General features: G+C 34.2%; 1 protein-coding gene across 1 annotated transcript; it reads right to left on the bottom strand.

The window, feature by feature from the left end:
- Positions 1–470: 470 nt before the first annotated feature.
- Positions 471–3,935, bottom strand: LOC112029945 (N6-mAMP deaminase). The gene is made up of 11 exons (XM_024062624.2): positions 3,640–3,935; positions 3,440–3,510; positions 3,055–3,146; positions 2,908–2,967; positions 2,571–2,801; positions 2,400–2,476; positions 2,222–2,291; positions 2,025–2,138; positions 1,136–1,202; positions 916–1,020; positions 471–826 (listed from the first exon to the last, which is right to left on the bottom strand). The coding sequence occupies exons 1-11, from the start codon at positions 3,714–3,716 to the stop codon at positions 702–704; spliced, it is 1,089 nt and encodes a 362-aa protein (XP_023918392.2). The 5' UTR covers positions 3,717–3,935; the 3' UTR covers positions 471–701.
- Positions 3,936–19,431: the final 15,496 nt, after the last annotated feature.

The following is a 19,431-nucleotide window of genomic DNA, read 5'->3' on the forward strand; positions in this document are numbered from 1 at the left end:
ACCGCATTCCCCTCCACTAACTAAAAGACAATAATCCGTTAACTTTGAATTTTTATCAATTTGAATGATACTGATCTTGAAAAAGTTCACACTGATGTGGTTGGCAAGGTAATATCTAGTCATTTGGAGTTATGCTCAATACTCTCAATCATAGTTCTTGATGTAGAGCCAATAAAGTAAGATGGAAAAATTTCGTTGAAATGTCCGGACTATTACATGTGACAGCATTGTCTTTTTTTCCCATTTTGACAGACATGGGATGTAAAGTTATAAACAGATCAGAGGTGGGGTTCCCATAATACCATAGCAATAGACTCCATAAGTCTATAGCTAAAGCCTACTCCTATTTGGCTTGTCAAAGCTTAATTTTTGAATTAGAAAAATACCCTTAACTTCTGGAAATTTTATATGAAATACTAATATCCTAATCAGCTAATAACACTTATCATAAAATCCAATGGACCAATAGGGAAGAAAAATGATTTCAAAAATTAAATAGAACTAAATTTAAATTGTCTTCACACTTCCCACATCTCAAATCACATGAACACAGCATAGATTAAATAAATTAAGATCATTAAATAAAAATATTGACCATCTAAATGCATGGCCATGGTCTAATGACTAGTTTTCCTTGATTAGGTGACACATGGCTACCCATACCTCCAGGCTGCAAACATGCCCCTCTAAAAGCAATGTCATTATAAATCTAACTTTTTAGTGGCCAAATCGAAAGTCTTTCTCAGATCCTGCTTAACTCCATCATCTGCAAATATAAATTCAATTGCATTTTTTGCCAGCTGAAACATTTCCCTCTTTCCAAGACCTGGGCAGTTCAAAAATGAAACAAGCAGTTAGTGATGATAAGCTCTTTAATCCAACTCCCAGTACCTGCACCACTAGATTACTACCTACCAAATGCAGAAGCAGCAACTTTGTACTCATTGGAGAGACTGGTGGAGAACACGCCAGCATCATCGGTGCAGAGGACTATCGGATGTTTTGCATTATACAGATCAGCTGCATAATTAAACAAAGTGTTATATTAGAGATATTTTGAAGTTTATCAGTAGCAAAGAAGGAGATATGTCACTAAAGGATAATATATTTCACAGGCTTGTTCAGAAGACCTAACCAAAATGGTGAACATCTATTGAGGAAACTGATGCAGTCACAATGTTGGAAGTCAGGCAAATTTCAACCTGCAAAAATGTGAATAGACATAGAAGCTAAAATAGTTATCCAGCCAAATATTTAAAACCAACAATACTGCAAATGTTTCTAGGATCAAGTGGCATCTCCTCCCTCCTAAGAAGGTAGAGGGTGAGATCACAAGTTTAACCCGTGTGGATGTGTGAGTTTTATTTGCCTATCAAAAAAAGACTAACAAATTTTTAGTCTACAGCCATTTAAAATCTTTAGGTGTTGCACAATTCCTTAGGTGTTCTACCTTAGGTTCCCCTTTAAATTTAATCATTAGGCTGTATTGGCCAAGAAGCCACATAAAAGAATCTAATTGTACCTTGAGGGAAACTAACACCTTTTGGGTTGCATTGGTCAATGCAGCAACATGGTTGAATTTAATTGGGGAACCTATGGTACAAGTACAACACCTAAGGAATTGCACCTAAGTTTTGCCCTTGCAGAAAATAATGTAACTAGGCTAATCAACTTTAAAAGAAAGACATCATGGATGGGAGGTATTCAATCATAAACAGGTGACTAAATGAAAGACGTCTTTGGCTCCTCACAATGAAAATATTCCAGAAATGGTATAAAAAAGAAACTTCCAAACTCATTTACCAAACTATTATAAGTTTCACAACCTTTGATAGACTTAATTCCATCAATTAATCATCTACTAAAAGTTTCAAGATTGGATTGGTAAACTAATTGCAAAGATTCTGGATTTTGCCTCTTTTCCTTCACATCTGTTCTATTGAAGTCAAAAGAAGGCATTCCTTATCATCCTAGAGAAATGAAGGTTCACATCAAGAGAAGGAATAGTTTCACAAATATCTAACCGGGATATTGAAATGTTTCAATTTCTTCCAATCATCATCTTCAAAGTAACAAGCATGGCCAACCCTCTGGGGAATAAAGTCTAACATTGCTTGTATCTCTTTCGGATTAGGAACCTACAAGCACTAAGTTAGGAAAATAAGTTAGTCAGGGTGAGTTCAATGATAACAGCTGGAGGCATTTGAAAGAACAAACGTACCTCTCCACAGTGAAGAGTTATATAAAGACCATGTTCTCTAGCAAACTCTAATGCTGGTAAATATGTCATCCTGATTTAGATACAAAGAGAACTTAGGATTATAATTTCTTTGTAATAAATAAAAAGGAAATGCTTGGCTACTACAAAAAACTTGGAGTAATAACTAGCGAGTATGTACCATTCACCCACAACAGGATTTCCAGAAAGGTCAATACCAAGTACTCCTAAATCTCTCATTTCCAGTGCAAGCTTAACCTGCCATAAGTGAGGAAAGATGATTAAACACATCTCCTGTCAAACATATGACCTTAAAAAAAAAAATTCGCGACAGACCAATATTCGTACATACAGTTTCCATCGCAGATGCAGTGGACTCCCGACGGTCAATGCTCAAAAGAAGCTGAACATATATCTTTTTTCTTTTTCCGTCACATGCATCATTTATGGGTAGTGATTCCCTAAGACTTCCAGCATCCACATTATGAGGTGCAAAAGCAACATCAACTGTACTGACAGCCCTTAGACCTTCCATTACCGCTTCCATATAAGAACGTTTGGTCATTCCTATAGAATCATTTCTCTGCAAAAAAGTTAATCAATGAAATCTGCATATTGTCTTAATAGGAGTAAATTACCCCCCCAACCAAAAAAAAAAAAAAAAAACTCTTAGGACTTCATTGAAGTACCTTTGGAGTGGTTCTTAACTCCAGGTATACCACATTTTCAGAGGCAAAATCTTCAATAACCTGTCCTTGGCCCAAAAAAAAAAAAAATTTACATCAATGTACAGAATTGGAGTTAAAGTTTTTTCATGTATAGGGAAAGTTTCATACTTCTTGGGTGATTCTTTTCACAGTTGTGTGGTCAGTAGTAAGAATGTGGATCAGATCAAACAATTTGAACACTTCAGTTAGAGAACGGTCATCTGAATCAAAGAATGTATAAAGTTTCCAATGTGAAGATTCAATAATATTATAATTACACTTCCAAAGGAGACACAGGAGTCAGACAACTAAAAAAACAAAAAAGAAGCAAACTTTTTTTTTATCAAACATCGAAACCCCACCTCAACTAAGCCAAGAGGCTGTACTTAGCACAATCAAGTTGAGGCTTTCCATTATTTAAGTACTAAATAATGATATGAGAGCAAAGAGTTGAATTTCATTTCTTTCCTAATTTTTCTAAGCAACCAAACAAAAACAAGGGTAATGAGCATACTTTTCAAGATAACATGTTCCACATCTGAGAAAACTATGACACCCTTTTCCCCCAGTACTCGAGCAAGTTCTCTGTAAGAAAACAACACCTCAGTCAGTATAAATAAAACACTTTTAATGAAGCAAACGTTCTTCTTCAACCAATAAACAAAGCAAAAACTTAAACATTTTAGCCCCAAGAAAGAGACATGGAAAGCTTACAACAGTGTGGAGTCTCTAATGGATCCATTGAGGTGAGCATGTAGTTCTACCTTTGGCAATGAAACACACCACTCCATGTTTCTCTTTGCCTCTCTCTCTCTCTCTCTCTCTCTCGCTCTCTTTCTCTCTTCCTTTCTCTGCCTTTTGTTCTTATCTCACTCAGTTTGCTGTTTGCGTCTAGTTCCACTTGACAACAATGATACGATGATATCTAGTTGGATTCGTGTTTGGTTGACTCTGTGTGTTTTTGGGCTGAAAGTCTCTTCTCCTGGGCCCCTTAAGCTAAATAGTTATCAAAACTTTAAATCGTGGAAATTGTGGAAACCATGTCACAGTGGTTGTATGGTTTAAACTACACCAGATGAAAACAATGTTTTTAATTTTTGGATAGAACAGATGAAAACAATGTGACAACATTATACATTATATTACTACCAATTATGAATTTGGTTTAAATATAATAAAGGAAACTATAAAGTATACAGAAATATGTTATGGAAATTTTCACATTTGGTCCAAAATAAGATGTACAATAATAACATGACTATAATTCTGAAAATAATTTTAGGCATATGAAACTCTCATTCACACTAGAAACCCTCATTGTTTTCTAGGGTGGGAGTCAAATAAGTTTAGTGATACTTTTTTTTCTTCATCCCTATGACATGTTGTGATTAATGTTAACAAAAATTGAATCAATAATGGACCCATATAAAAGCAATTTTACTCAAATTATAACTTACCACTTCAATAATATGAAAAAGTTTGGGTCTTTAACATTGCTCATGGATGATTTGTTGTAGGTGAAATGGTACTTTTCCATGCACTAAGTACTTGGGGGGGGTTTGAGGAGGAGGGGTTCAATATTAATGTAAAAATTTCTATCTGTTTTTTTTTTTTTTTTGGGGGATGAATGAAAAGATTGTATTGCATAAAATGAAAAGAGTAAGAAAGTTCAAGTAACAACACCTAATAGCAAAACTGGAACACCATTGAACACCAGAACTTAATCATACAAGGAAAACAATCACTAAGCCACAATAAGGGAAATGAATTAAGAAGAAGAGGATTTAAGAACATCTAAAGAAATTCCCCAAAACACAACACAAAACTCTGCTTTGGACAGAATTAGTAAGCTAGCCATTCCCTTCAATTCTCCTTCTAACTTCCCATTTGATCAAAAGTGAAGGATATTTTCTTCAACAAAAGCTAGGGATTTCTACCCGTCTAAATAAAAAAAATAAAAAAAATAAAAAAAAAAAGAAAAGAAAAAGAGGATGATACGTTGGATGAAGGCCGTGAGGTTTTGGATCAGCTTTGGACTACGCCCAAATTATGTTAACAAGAAAAGGAGAAGAAAAGTTAACATATAGTAACAGACACAATAGGGCCCAAATGAAGCTCAATTGGGCCCAAGTAGATCACAGAATGAGCAGTCTGTCATTATTTTTCAAAAGAGTTTGATTGGACCTGACGCATCCATCATCCATGTATGAAACTTAGGGTGGGGGCTAAGCCCTCCACGTCAAACTACATTCTTCTTCCTTTTTTTTTTTTTTTACTCTCTCTCTCTCTCTCTCTCTCTCGCTCTCTTTCTCTCTTCCTTTCTCTGCCTTTTGTTCTTATCTCACTCAGTTTGCTGTTTGCGTCTAGTTCCACTTGACAACAATGATACGATGATATCTAATTGGATTCGTGTTTGGTTGACTCTGTGTGTTTTTGGGCTGAAAGTCTCTTCTCCTGGGCCCCTTAAGCTAAATAGTTATCAAAACTTTAAATCGTGGAAATTGTGGAAACCATGTCACAGTGGCTGTATGGTTTAAACTACACCAGATGAAAACAATGTTTTTATTTTTTGGATAGAACAGATGAAAACAATGTGGTAACATTATACATTATACATTATATTACAACCAATTATGAATTTGGTTTAAATATAATAAAAGAAACTATAAAGTATACAAAAATATGTTATGGAAATTTTCACATTTGGTCCAAAATAAGATGTACAATAATAACATGACTATAATTCTGGAAATAATTTTAGGCATATGAAACCCTCATTCACACTAGAAACCCTCATTGTTTTCTAGTGTGGGAGTCAAATAAGTTTAGTGATACTTTTTTTTCTTCTTCCCTATGACATGTTGTGATTAATGTTAACAAAAATTGAATCAATAATGGATCCATATAAAAGCAATTTTACTCAAATTATAACTTACCACTTCAATAATATGAAAAAGTTTGGGTCTTTAACATTGCTCATGGATGATTTGTTGTAGGTGAAATGGTACTTTTCCATGCACTAAGTACTTGGGGGGGGTTTGAGGAGGAGGGGTTCAATATTAATGTAAAAATTTCTATCTGTTTTTTTTTTTTTTTTGGGGGATGAATGAAAAGATTGTATTGCATAAAATGAAAAGAGTAAGAAAGTTCAAGTAACAACACCTAATAGCAAAACTGGAACACCATTGAACACCAGAACTTAATCATACAAGGAAAACAATCACTAAGCCACAATAAGGGAAATGAATTAAGAAGAAGAGGATTTAAGAACATCTAAAGAAATTCCCCAAAACACAACACAAAACTCTGCTTTGGACAGAATTAGTAAGCTAGCCATTCCCTTCAATTCTCCTTCTAACTTCCCATTTGATCAAAAGTGAAGGATATTTTCTTCAACAAAAGCTAGGGATTTCTACCCGTCTAAATAAAAAAAATAAAAAAAATAAAAAAAAAAAGAAAAGAAAAAGAGGATGATACGTTGGATGAAGGCCGTGAGGTTTTGGATCAGCTTTGGACTACGCCCAAATTATGTTAACAAGAAAAGGAGAAGAAAAGTTAACATATAGTAACAGACACAATAGGGCCCAAATGAAGCTCAATTGGGCCCAAGTAGATCACAGAATGAGCAGTCTGTCATTATTTTTCAAAAGAGTTTGATTGGACCTGACGCATCCATCATCCATGTATGAAACTTAGGGTGGGGGCTAAGCCCTCCATGTCAAACTACATTCTTCTTCCTTTTTTTTTTTTTTTTTGGGCCGAGTAAATTGAGAAGAATAGGGAAAGTCAGGACAACAATTATGCTAAAATAGCATAAAACCCAAAATATAGCTAATGAATCCCAAAAATCACTTGCATCAAATCATAAACTAGTTATGCAAAATAGGATTTTGCTATAGTGCTTGTCCAAATGTAGGAGGCATTGTAGCTTATGCAAAACCATTTTATGATTTTTTTTTTTTTTTGGTGTTTCACAATAATCAGATGTGGGTATTTTGAAAAATGACTAGTTAAAATATAAAAAACAGGTTTTTATTTTAAAATAGATAATAATTTTTGTATAAATTGATGTGAATGCTCTGAGAAGTTTACACAATTATCATCCAGTTGCTCTTCTTCCTAACAATGTGGAATAATACACACATAAATACGGTCCATTTAATACATTTAAGGTACAAGCTCCACCTAAGGTTTATTTATTTATTTTTTAAGTGGTTAATTTTATTGATATAGGTCTTATTTTCAGGTCTGGCTTGAAGATGTTCCTCATGAGGTTCTACCTTTTGTAATTCATGATGCTTCTTAGTTTTATTTCAATAATAATAATAAAAAAAAAAAAAAAACCATTGGTAATGGCTATAAGCTCTCATTTTTTTTTTTTGAGAAAACTGTGAGCTCTCATTAGTTGAATAAAATCATATTATATTAATATATTAAAGTTGAGGCACAATTATAATTCAGGTTGAACCTAAGTTAGATTTTAGTAATAAAATACTTTTGTGCCTAGTGTACATTTTAATTTTTTTACTTTTGGTGTCAAGTGAACCGTTTGTAATATTTAGTATTCGTTTGGGAATAGCTTATCTAGTTTTTTGTTGAAATTTTTTTATTGAAAGTGTATTAAAGTATATTTGTACCTTGAAAAAAAGTGAGAAAATTGGGAAAAAAAATGAAGGTTTAAAAAAATATACATAAAAGATAAAAGTTAAAAGCTAAAAGTTGAAGCTGATGCCAAACAGAAACTTACCATGAAAATCAAGATGATCATGTCACTCACTTAGATAAAACTCTTGGTCTTAAAAACTAGTACGATCAAGGAATCAGTTTTTGGTCTCAATTCTTGTTTTATCCCTTTTTAACTAGATTTTATTGGTTTTACAAGATCAGCTTGGTGCTAGGTTCCTGGTTGAATTGGCTAGTCCGGTTTGGTTTTTAAAACAACGATAAAACTACCTCATCATTACTATTGTTATACATAAGCAGATATCACAACATAATTTATAGAAAATGGTGACGAGTTAATTTTAGGACAAAAAAATTATTTATTAAACCAAAACTCAACCCATTAAAAGAGTTTGGGATGGGAAAAACCATATTAAACAATTTAAATGTTTATATATTGTACCTGTTGAAAAAACATTAAATTTTAAAAACTCTATCTAAGACATGTCCAATATATCTTTGAAAACCCAAACTCATCCCAGAGACATGCTCCTCTATCTTAATTTATGAACAAAGTTTGGTTACAAATTTGAAATTTAAATATTTGATTGATAACATAGTTATTGATCTTTGATTTTCTAAAAATTTTACAAGCATGAAGGAAGAAGAAAATGTAATTTAATGGTAAATTTGTAAAAATTCAAATTTAATATAAAAATATTGATCAGTGGAGTTGTAACCTTCAAATTTTTTCATTTATTTATTTCCAAGATTAATATAAAATATATAAGATATTTCAAAAATCATTCCAATTATTGCCAAGTGAACTTACGCTTTTTATAATATTGTCTTGTGCTAGTAAAATCTAAGGCTGGGATGATGGCGGCCTAGGTAGAGGAGTTAGAATTGTGTCCATGCCCATTTGGAACATATTACATTGTGTTTATGTTTGGATTGAGTGGAGAAAGATGGAAAGGAAATAGGAGGAAGGAAAATAATGGGAGGGTAAGGAATTATTCGTTGGTTGAAGGGAATTATAGTGAAAAGAAATGTTGAATTCTATACAAGCTTCACAATTGCATCAATGGAGAAATGAAAACTCAGAGAGAGAAAGACAAATGTAAAACTTGTAGAAATGAATTCCTTGATAAGTTTACAATGCTCTGTTCTTTATATAGGTAGAACAAAGGCGGGAAAGTTGGGAAGAATTGAAATAGAAATAACTAACTTCCTATCTAATCTAAGCCATACACGTGGAATAGAAACTAACAACACATTTAGCCTAAATGTACAAACGGCAGTCGTTTTGTATCTGTCTAAATTATTCTGAAACTAAGCTACTCTAAGCTACTTGCAGTTTAGTTGTATATTTACAAATCATAATGCAAACGATTGTAGTTTAGTTCTATATTAGAAAACGATTGATATCTTCCTAACAAACTCAATAAGAAAAGAAAAGAAAAGAAAAGAAAAGAGAAGAGGGAGTTGTTTTTTTCCTAGGCCACTATTTTTTTTTTTTGAATGAAAGATATAGAACTACCTAGGCCCACTATTAATTGGGAGGAAAATGAGAAAGAATAGTGAGTTTCACCAAACATTTCTCTTCCCTTCCCTCTCCTTTCCCCACCTCCCTTCCCTTCTCATTTATGATTTAACCAAAGTTACCAAACATAGTGTTTTTGCTCGTGAGGGGTTTTCAAAGCTACACTTCTCATGTTCACACCTTTGTTTAGTATTTGTCTAAGTGTCTATAGTCTATACACCTAAAAAGAAAAGATTTTTTTTTTTTTTAAATGGTCATGATCAAACAACGCCAAAGACGCATTTACCAGGGTTCAGCTTCATCTGGTATTGTTTGAGTGTTTCGAATGTTTCCCTCAGATCGTCCAGATGAGCAGGCTCTTCTTTGCTCTTGACGAGCATATCGTCAACGTACACCTCCATGTTCCTGCCTATCTGCTTGACGAACATTTTATTTACCAATTTCTGGTAAGTTGCTCCAGCGTTCTTCAGTCCAAACGGCATTACATTGTAACAGTAGAGCCTTTGACTCGTGATGAAGGCGGTTTTCTCCTGGTCCTCGTCAGCCATTTTTATCTGGTTGTACCCCGAGAACGCGTCCATGAATGTCAATAGCTTGTGTCCAGCTGTGGAGTCTACGAGCTGGTCTATCCTTGGGAGGGGAAAGCTGTCCTTCGGGCAGGCCTTGTTTAGGTCCGTGAAGTCTACGCACATCCTCCATTTCCCAGTAGCTTTCTTTACCAGGACGACGTTTGCAAGCTAATCTGGATAATATACTTCCCTGATGAAGCCTGCCGCCAATAGTTTGCTCACTTCGTCAGCGACAGCTTGGTCTCTTTCTGGTGCAAAAGTCCTTCGTCTCTGCTTGACGGGCTTCCTTTTTGGATTCACATTCAACCTGTGTTGGATGGTTTCGGGAGATATGCCTGGCATGTCGTCATGGTTCCAGGCAAAGACGTCCAAGTTCTCCCGAAGAAACTTTACGAGCTTCGTTCTCATCTCGGGACTTAGGGTCGTCCCTATTCTGGTTGTTTTTGTTGCTTCCCCTTCAATCAACTCTACCGTTTCCAGTTCTTCCACTTTTTCTTCGTCTTTTTCTTCTACGATCCACGTGTGGTTCTCCTTAGCTGCGAGAACAGCTTGATAACATTCTCGGGCCAGCATTTGGTCTCCTCTGACTTCGCCAACACCGTCATCCGTTGGGAATTTCATCTTCAAGCAGTACGTGGATGTGGACGCCTTCCACTTGTTGAGTGCTGGCCTTCCAATGATAACATTATAGGATGACGGACTGTCTACTACCAGAAAGTCTATCTGACGAGTTAACTGTTTTGGGTCCGTCCCTACTGTGACTGTCAGCATCACTATGCCCCTAGGATACACTCTATCACCGCTGAAGCTGACGAGCGGAGAGTCGAATGGACGAAGTCTCTTGGGTTCCAGCCTTAGCTGTTGGAATGCTGAAAAGTAAATGATATTAGCAGAGCTGCCATTGTCCACGAGGACCCTCTTTGTGTTGAACCCTTCTATTGTGAGCTTTATGACCAGGGGGTCATTATGGGGTTGTTTCACTCCTCTGGAGTCACTCTCGTTGAAGGTCATATCTTGATAAGTCCGTCTCTGCTTTGGCAGGGGTGTCATGTGGACGCTATTCACTTGCCGTTGATGTGTTTTCTTGAGTGACTTGAATGAGCCCCCGGTGGTAGGTCCCCCTGCGATAGTCTGTATTTCCCCAACCACATTTTGAGGAGGTAGTGACCGACGGCTGTCGTTCCTGGACGATGACCCATGTTGGCCCTTGTTTTCATCTCGAAATTTATTGTTTTCCCCCTTCTTTATGAATTTCTGAAGTTTCCCCTTTCGCATCAATTCTTCTATCTGTTCTTTGAGATCCCTACACTCTTCGGTGTAATGGCCACGATCTTTATGGAATCGACAGTACTTGCTTTTGTCGCGGACGTTAGGAGATGAGTGCAGTGGCCGTGGCCATTTAAGGTAGTGCTCGTCTTTGATCTGCGTTAAGATTTTATCAACAGGCATAACGAGAGGGGTGAATTTTACCGTTCGCAGGCTTTTCTCGTCTTTCCTTCTGACTCCGTCACTGACTCGACGATCTGGTCGATCCCGCTTTTGCCCTCTACGATCGTCCTCTTTTCTTCCTTTGTCTCCTGGTCTGTCCTTATCCTTGATAGCAGCCAACGCGTCCTCGGCGTTCATGTACTTCTGCGCCTTGAGGAGCATTGCAGCCATCGTCTTTGGGGGATTCTTCGCGAGCGAACTGACGAGATCTCTGGACCTCAATCCGGCCTTGAAGGTCGTCAGCTGCACCATATCGTCGGCTTCGTCTACCTCCAATGTTTCCCTCGTGAAACGTTTTACATATGATCTCAAGGTTTCCTTTTCCCCCTGCCTGATGGTGAGCAAGTGGTCGGCGGTCCTCTTTGGTCGTTGTCCTCTAATAAAGTGACGCAGGAAGGAGCTACTTAGCTGCTCGAACGTATCGATTGACGATGTTGGCAACTTCGTGAACCATTCTCGGGCAGCTCCCCTAAGCGTAGTTGGGAAGGAACGACACAGTATTTCATCTGGGGGCTGTTGAAGTCCCAGGGTCGTCTTGAAGGTGTTCAGGTGGTCTTGAGGGTCTTTTAATCCGTCGAAGGGCTCGAGCTGAGGTAACCGGAATTTTGACGGTACTGGGCAGTCGAGGACCGCCGTTGTGAATGGTGAATCCGTCGCCCGGACCATTCGATCCACGCTCCGGTCTGTTTTTTCTTTGATGGCATTCCTTAGTTCGTCCATTTCCCTCCTCATTTCCTGAAGAGTTTCTAAATTTGGCTCGGCGGGAGTGTTTAGCCTTCGATGGTCGCTTCTTCCGTTGCTATCTCCCTCATTTTCCTCGTTACCCCTCGAACGATTTTCCTCCTGCTGAAACCTCAGCCTCATTTCTTGGTTTTGCCTGGTCAGTTCTTCAACTGTGGCTGCAAGGGCTTGTACTTGCTGAGCTAGAGCCGTAGAATCTTGATTGGACTCCATCCCAGAGAAAATAAAAACAAGGAACTATTATTTCGAGTTTGAACAAGAAAATGTCGTTTCCCACAGACGGCGCCAAACTGATGAAGTGTGACTTCGTCAGTCAATGAATGCGATCAGAGACGATCTTAAACCTCGTGCAAGACCGTTTCCTGAAGGATGGTCACCGGTGTGGTGTCTGCCACAACGTCTCCAATGCTAAAGTCAGTGTCAAGAATTATATGAGAGCAAAACAACTAAATAGCATCAATGTAAGAGAATGTTCATACCTCTCTCGTGGGAGGATGTGAGGGATTTATATATGTTGTTGCAGTTTTTAGCCGTTGGGTGATTTATGGTGCTTTAACTTCCCTCTGCGTAACGCCTGCTGGCATTATTAAGAGGCTTTAAGTTGGTTCCAACGGTCTGTTCGTCTGGATGTGTAACCGCCCCTGTCATTTACTGATGGTAATGATGGAGGAGCTTTCCTCATCATTAACGTGTGTTCTCGTCACTAAAGACTTTCCTCGTCGTCAGCCTTACCTCTTGCAGGATCTACTTCGTCAGTCCCATCAGTCAAGATTTTCAGACCAAAAATCATTCTCTTGGGTTGTGATCGATGAAGGACGGTGTACTCGATCGTCACTTATGTAGTTATGTCACGGGTCTACCGTGTTGCTTTTTGCTTCCAATATGCTAAGTCATTGATTGCATAACCTACTATAGACCCTATAACATTAAGTCATTTACTCCCCAAATAAATTAATTCACCTACCCAGTGTGTCATTGACCTCAAAAATTCAAACATAGTTATTTGTTTTAGTGGTTCTTCTCTACTCTCTTAAAGAATTAGTTTTCTGACGACACCATTAATTCACACATGGCCCTGCTATATCAGATCGTCAAAGAAAATATATCCTACACGACATATAGTTAGTCAATCTAGCATTCACACATGTCTCGGTTCAAAGTAGTCAAGTTGTGGTAATTCAAGGCATAAAAGCTTAGGATGGTATGGGGAAACTGTAATTTTTTACTGTAATAACTAAAGAAAGTTCTTTCCCCTGAGAAAAAAGGAAAAAAATGTAAATAGATTAGGCTATTCATTTTTTAGGTTCAATTTCTCAGCTGTAAAATATTATTGGGCCCTCCTAGTTCTGGTTTTTGATTTTGTGTTTTCCTAGAATTAGAAGTATTAAACATTACAATCATACAATCTAGGGCATCAAGCCATCAACAACTCTTTGATGCAAGGAGTAAATCTCAACAAACCAAAGAAACCTGTATAAGTGCTCATGTACTTGAGTGTTGCACTACATAATTTGATTCCCTATTAGTCCAATCAAAAGAATATTACCAATTTTTTTTTTAATTATTATTATTTTGATAATTTGATAGTTGAAGGTATTAACCAATTAAGGTACAAGACTTTGACAATATTCATCCGTTTTGACTAAAATATTTACTAGACTTCTACTTAGTAATTCAGCTTCCAAAATATGCGGGATTTTTTAGTAAAGCATCAACACACATAAACTTTGGAGTTTACGTCTATTACATATGGTTTGATGTTTCAAATCCTTTACCACTAGGATTTGTCAGTGTAAAAAGTTATGAGTGACCACATTATAATATAGTCCTTCATCACTTATAAAATAATTCCTACTTGGTGAATGGTATTTCTTCACCAATCTGCACTAGGAAATTAATTAAACGTTAAGCTTACTTATTTACTAAAGGGTTATATTTCTTAGATAAAACAAATCTTTTAGAGAAGAGGCATATCTCTTTCCAAGAGACATGAATGAGTCTATAAATACTGAAACTACTCGTTCATTCAGTACGATTATATTTATTCTCTCTTTCTCTCAGTATTGGTGATTCCCACTCTAACAAAATAATCATTCACACTTCTTGATCCAACAGGAATATTGACCAAAACATTGTTCATTCCTATCTGCTACCTCGAGGGAGCACTTAGGAATTTGATAAGCCAAGCCTCAAAGAGTATTGACTAGTGACTACCCTGACACGGAGCACTTCTAATTCAGTAATTTTTACAGCAGCATCGTTATTAAGTTTAAAATAACCTTCTTGAGTTTTTTTTTCCATTGCAACACCTTGAAAGTTAAACTGTTCTTTTGTGTTTTTATGTAAAACTTTTTTTGTGGCTCGCACATAAATATTAAGAAATTATGGTTCCTTTATGTTGCTGTGTAAAGAAATTGTTTGAATTTAGCCTCAATAGTTAGCATATGAATGTGGAAGTGTTCATTTGTGTTTTAACTTCTGCAGTTTCTTATACCCTATAAATTAGGTTTTTCAACAATTTTGCAATATAAGCTGGAGATGAAATAATAAATTAAATGTCCACTTGTTATTAATTAATTTTGTGGAAACTGGTTACTTCCACATATAGTGAATTGATACATTTCCAACTACTCAAAGAATATTGTTCGGAATAATAATAATAATAAAAAACAAAAAACAAAAAAAATTTTTTTTAAGTTAATGGATTCTCTAATAATATTAGTTTAAAAATTATTTTATGAAAAAATAAAAAAAATTAATTATTTCAACAACTTTTTATATTTCCAATAAAAATGATGTCAAAACTTTTTAAAAATATTTATCAATAATTGTCTTAAGAGCATCTAAAAACACAACCCTTTGTTTTATTTTTTTATAAGATTAGAAGGAAAAAAAGTAGTTAAGAGTTTTTTCCGACTTAGATTTTAGGGTTTTAATCTCTTACTCCCGAGTCTCAACCAAAAAAAAAAAGTCTCAACTATCAAATTATAGATAAAAAAATAGTGATTTTTTTTTTCCTAAACAGAAAGAAAGTAATAAATGAACGTCTTAGAGTTGTATGAGTCATTAACTTCAAAAAAGGAAGATAGTTATAAGTCTCATATCCGACCATATCTACGACAAACGGACACAATGCTAGAGTGTATATACAACGTTGTAGTGGTGCGACAATGGAGTTTTGTAATAAGTGATTATGCCATATAATTCTCCGGGGTTGGTAAGGTCGTAATGATGACGAAGCCAATTCGCAATGGTTCTTCTGGGCATTAATTGCAGTTGCAGGGATAGAGACAGAGTTTTGAGTAAAGGGATGTCTTTATTGGCTGTGTACACTGCTTTTAACCTTTGACTTTGCGACTTGTTAGTTGTTGAAATTTTATTTTATTTTATTTTTTGTCGGTAAAAGCAGAATTATTTTTATTTAGAATTTTTTAAAGGGTTATGTTAACAAGTGTCGTAGAGTATTGGTTAATAATCCAATTAAAGAAAATTTTTATGGGAAAAGGAAAAAAATAATTAATATTTTGAGAGTTTTTTTCATTTTCTATAAAATTAAGTGATATCAAAACTTTCATAAAATAGATTCTTAACTAATGCCCTAACGGCACTCGTTAACATTTCCCTTTTCTAAATGACAAGGTTGTTTATTTTAAATAAAATTGGTTAATTGAGCTTAATTTTTTTTTAAAGTTTTACTATTGATAATTTTTGTTGTTGAGCTATTTTTTTGGGGCTTGCATATTTTGTTTTAGATTTTAGATCAATAACTTTTTTTATAATCACTAAAATGAGGAAAATACTAGCGCTACAAACTTTTTTTTATAAATTATTGATGTAATAAGTGGTTATTAGTAAGTAAAAAAATTATGTGAGTAGTGAGTTTATGTGCGAACCAATAAGAATTTGCTCCCAAAACAGTTTGTAAAAAAGTTTGTGAGTATAGCATTATTCTTAAAAGAATCAATGATATTATTTAAGAGGGGAAAAATGTAATTTTATAGAATAAAATTGCTAAAATTAATACACACATATATAATAATAATAATAATAATAATAATATTAATATTAATATTATTATTATTATTTTAAAAAATTTTAGGGCTTCCAAAGCTAGCTACGTCCCTGTGCAGTTGATATGCTTGTAAGCCTGTTCATCGACCGCGCATACATTTACATTGAATACACTATGTTCTAGCGTAAGTATTGTACAAGACTAAAAGCTCATCTCAAAAAAAGAGTAAGTATTGTACATTGTCTAACATGTCAAGAGTATTGTAGTTGATCAGTGGTATTACTTGTTATCAACAAGAACTTAGATAATTCCGCTTATTCTCACATGGAGGAAAACTTGGATTTGAATCCCACTTGCCTCACTTGTATAACATGTTTTTGCCATGATTGTGACATATATAACTACATCACAAGTATTGACAGAGATTGTTTTCAATGAAATTGAAGAAGTTTAAGAAAAATACTTTAATTAAAATTATATTTTCAAGGATTCTAAAATATTATTTGAATTAAAATAAATTATTTGAAGTTTCATTATGTATTTAGATTATTAATGATATATTAGAATTTTTTTTGGCTATTTTTATTGTATAATTTTTTTTTTTCGGAGGAAATTTCATTGAATAACTTGAAGTAATTTATTGTTATTATTATTTATTTTCTCATTCAATTCAATTTTATTCTTGGATTTTTAAAAACTTTACATATGATGATAAACCCATATAATGGATATTACATACTAAAAGTTGGGTCTTACATGTTGTTGTCATACAATGTAGCTTAATGTAAGTGTTACATGTAATACAACATGCGTTTGCTATATGTGACATATAAATTCATTAAAATTATGATGATAAGTTACTATTGGTATAGTTTTGTTACTGAAATTTCAAGGAGTTTAATATATTAGTCTGATTTAAACTTCATAATTTTTTTAAAAAAAACTTAAAAATGGGTATTATTTATTTACAATTATTTTTATAATGTATTTTAATTTTTAATTTTAGACATTGTGATTAAGCTATGTAGCTTGATGTACGCATTGCACACATCATACAATGTGCTTTTGTTGATGTAGTCTTTAATTTGTCTATCGCACATGTAATATCATGCAGGTCGGCGATACAAAGTAAAACAAAAGACATCCCACAATTTATTAAAGGTTCATGAATATATAGCTAGAAAGTGACAAATTAAGTGTACCCTGTGTCTCTTTTCGATTTTCCGTTTCACATTATGAAGGGTTCAAAGTCATTCTCGAATTATAGAATTATTAAAAAAAAAAAAAATCTTTAGAGAGAAGAGATGGTTGATCAATAAAAGGATTTGTCACTTCATTAGGGTACTTATATTTGAATTTATCCTTATTCCTTATAAATAGTTTAACTTTTTCTTTTTTGAGAAGACAATAGTCTTGACTTAATTAATTTCTTTAAGATCAATATATAACTTGGTTTAAGTTACTATATTCAACTCAAATTTGATTGAAGAAAAATTTCAATTTCATTATACCGTAATAACTAGCTACTGTAAATGAGTCTCTTTAATTTGAATACCACTTAAATTCACACGTTGCATTATGGTATAGACCACTTGAGTACTAATGAGACACCGAACACTACTCAAATCCACAATCTGGACTCACATGGATAATTAGTCACAATAAATTTCTACCACTAGATCACCTCCCCTAGTGGTAAATATTGTCTAAATGATACGATTGTACAATTGATCCTAGAGTAATAAGGCTCTCAACGTGCTTTTAGCCTTAGCATCATATGAAATTGAAGCACTATATACATTACATCTCCCAACATCCAAGAGTGAATTTTAGAACTATTGTAAATTAAAAAAGTGATATTAAAGATATTACAAATTTTAATTTATTACACAACTACTAAAAAAAGTACTAGTTGCTAAGAAATTTAAAAATGTTCAAGCTACAGCAAATTTTTTTAAAAATTATTATCTATTTTACAGTAAAAGATTTACGAAATAATGTAATTTGTGTTATTTCAACTACATAATTAATAAATAAGTCCGATAAAAAAAAAAACTATGTAAAAAATGTTTGAATTAATTTTTTTGTGATCCATTATATACAAATTTGTAATGTTTTGGAATGCAATTAAAATATAAATAAGTCCGATAAAAAATAAAAATAAAACACCTATGTTATAAATGTAAAAAAAAAAAATTTATTTTGGATTCTTGATTGAATATGATTGGTTTTTTTTTTTTTTTTGGGGGGGGGGGGGGGGGGGGGTGGCGGTTGGTTGTTGGGGAAATAATTATTTATGATAAGTTGTTTGGGAAATAATCAAGCAGTGCTAGCATTGAATTTCGTTGGGGCTGTTCGTCATGCATTGCCAGAAGGAGTAGCTAAAACTAGCTGAACAAGCTAACCAATGGGCCGTACTACTCGCGCGTGNATAACATTCATGATTGTTGTCTACATTCACAAAGTCTAAACAAATGGTCATTCAACCACAAATTTTCCACTTGTAATCAAGGTTTTTATAGATAGTGACAACTTGTACCTTGCATCATTATTATAAATAACATTGCCGACACACGAGGATACTTCAATAATTTTAAAATTTATACCTTTAAAATTAATTAATTTTTATATGAAACCTTTACAATTAAACCAATGGGCCGTACTACTCGCGCGTGATCTTGTTCTTGCCAATTGCCATCGCCCAATATCGTTCATCCTCGGTAATCTCAAATAGCTACCATCGTGAAAGGCAGGCCGCGTGATCTCCGTGATGGAATCAACATGAGCATAATTGGGCAAGTTTTGCTGCGGTTTTGATTTGTTAACTATGAAGTATTAAGTCTGACTCTGACCATCCAAAATGGTATTGAGTAATGTAATGCTGCTAGAAGGGAAACTTACTACAAATTTTAATTTATAAAATAAAATTGAGTAGTTTTACTGTATTGAACTTACAAACTAATATGTCAAAAATCATAAAAGAACAATTTAAATATTTGTTGAACCAATCACATTTATTACTCAATTAGTTTGTAAGTTTTATATAGTAAAACTTGTAGTACCTTTAATATTTTTCATAAAAATTTACAAATTGACATAATATTGTATATGATTATTGGTGCCACTTCAATGAAATAATAAATGAGTATTTAAATTATTTTTTATGATTGATGACATATTAATTTGTAAAGTTTATATAATAAAATTGCAATGAGTAATGCTTGGAATAGAAATATTACAAATTTTACTTGTAGGGACCCAATTTGGATTGACCATGAGTGACGGGTTTTCAGGCTAATAAGCCCAAACAATAAATTTTTAGAGTATGGGTCCAAGAACTAGTACTGTTTTTCAAGAAGGGTTCTACTCATCAATCAATAAGGGATACTTACGGTTCGCTCTCTGAGGAAAATTATCCTCGGCTCTCTTTCAATTGGTCTCTCTCTTCCTTTTTCTTTTCCTCCTTTACTTTTTTCTTTTTTTGTCCCCCC

Source organism: Quercus suber, unplaced genomic scaffold (assembly GCF_002906115.3).
Source record: "Quercus suber isolate HL8 unplaced genomic scaffold, Cork oak 2.0 scaffold_108, whole genome shotgun sequence".
Lineage (NCBI taxonomy): Eukaryota > Viridiplantae > Streptophyta > Magnoliopsida > Fagales > Fagaceae > Quercus > Quercus suber.

What these genes read in the sequence shown, in the direction of transcription:
- LOC112029945 (XM_024062624.2), bottom strand. Translation starts at nt 3,716, where the DNA reads ATGGAGTGGTGTGTTTCATTGCCAAAGGTAGAACTACATGCTCACCTC. An exon ending in ATTAGAGACTCCACACTGTT is followed by an intron (nt 3,511 to 3,639) that starts GTAAGCTTTCCA and finishes GTTTTCTTACAG; the next exon opens with AGAACTTGCTCGAGTACTGG. An exon ending in TGAAAAGAATCACCCAAGAA is followed by an intron (nt 2,968 to 3,054) that starts GTATGAAACTTT and finishes GGCCAAGGACAG; the next exon opens with GTTATTGAAGATTTTGCCTC.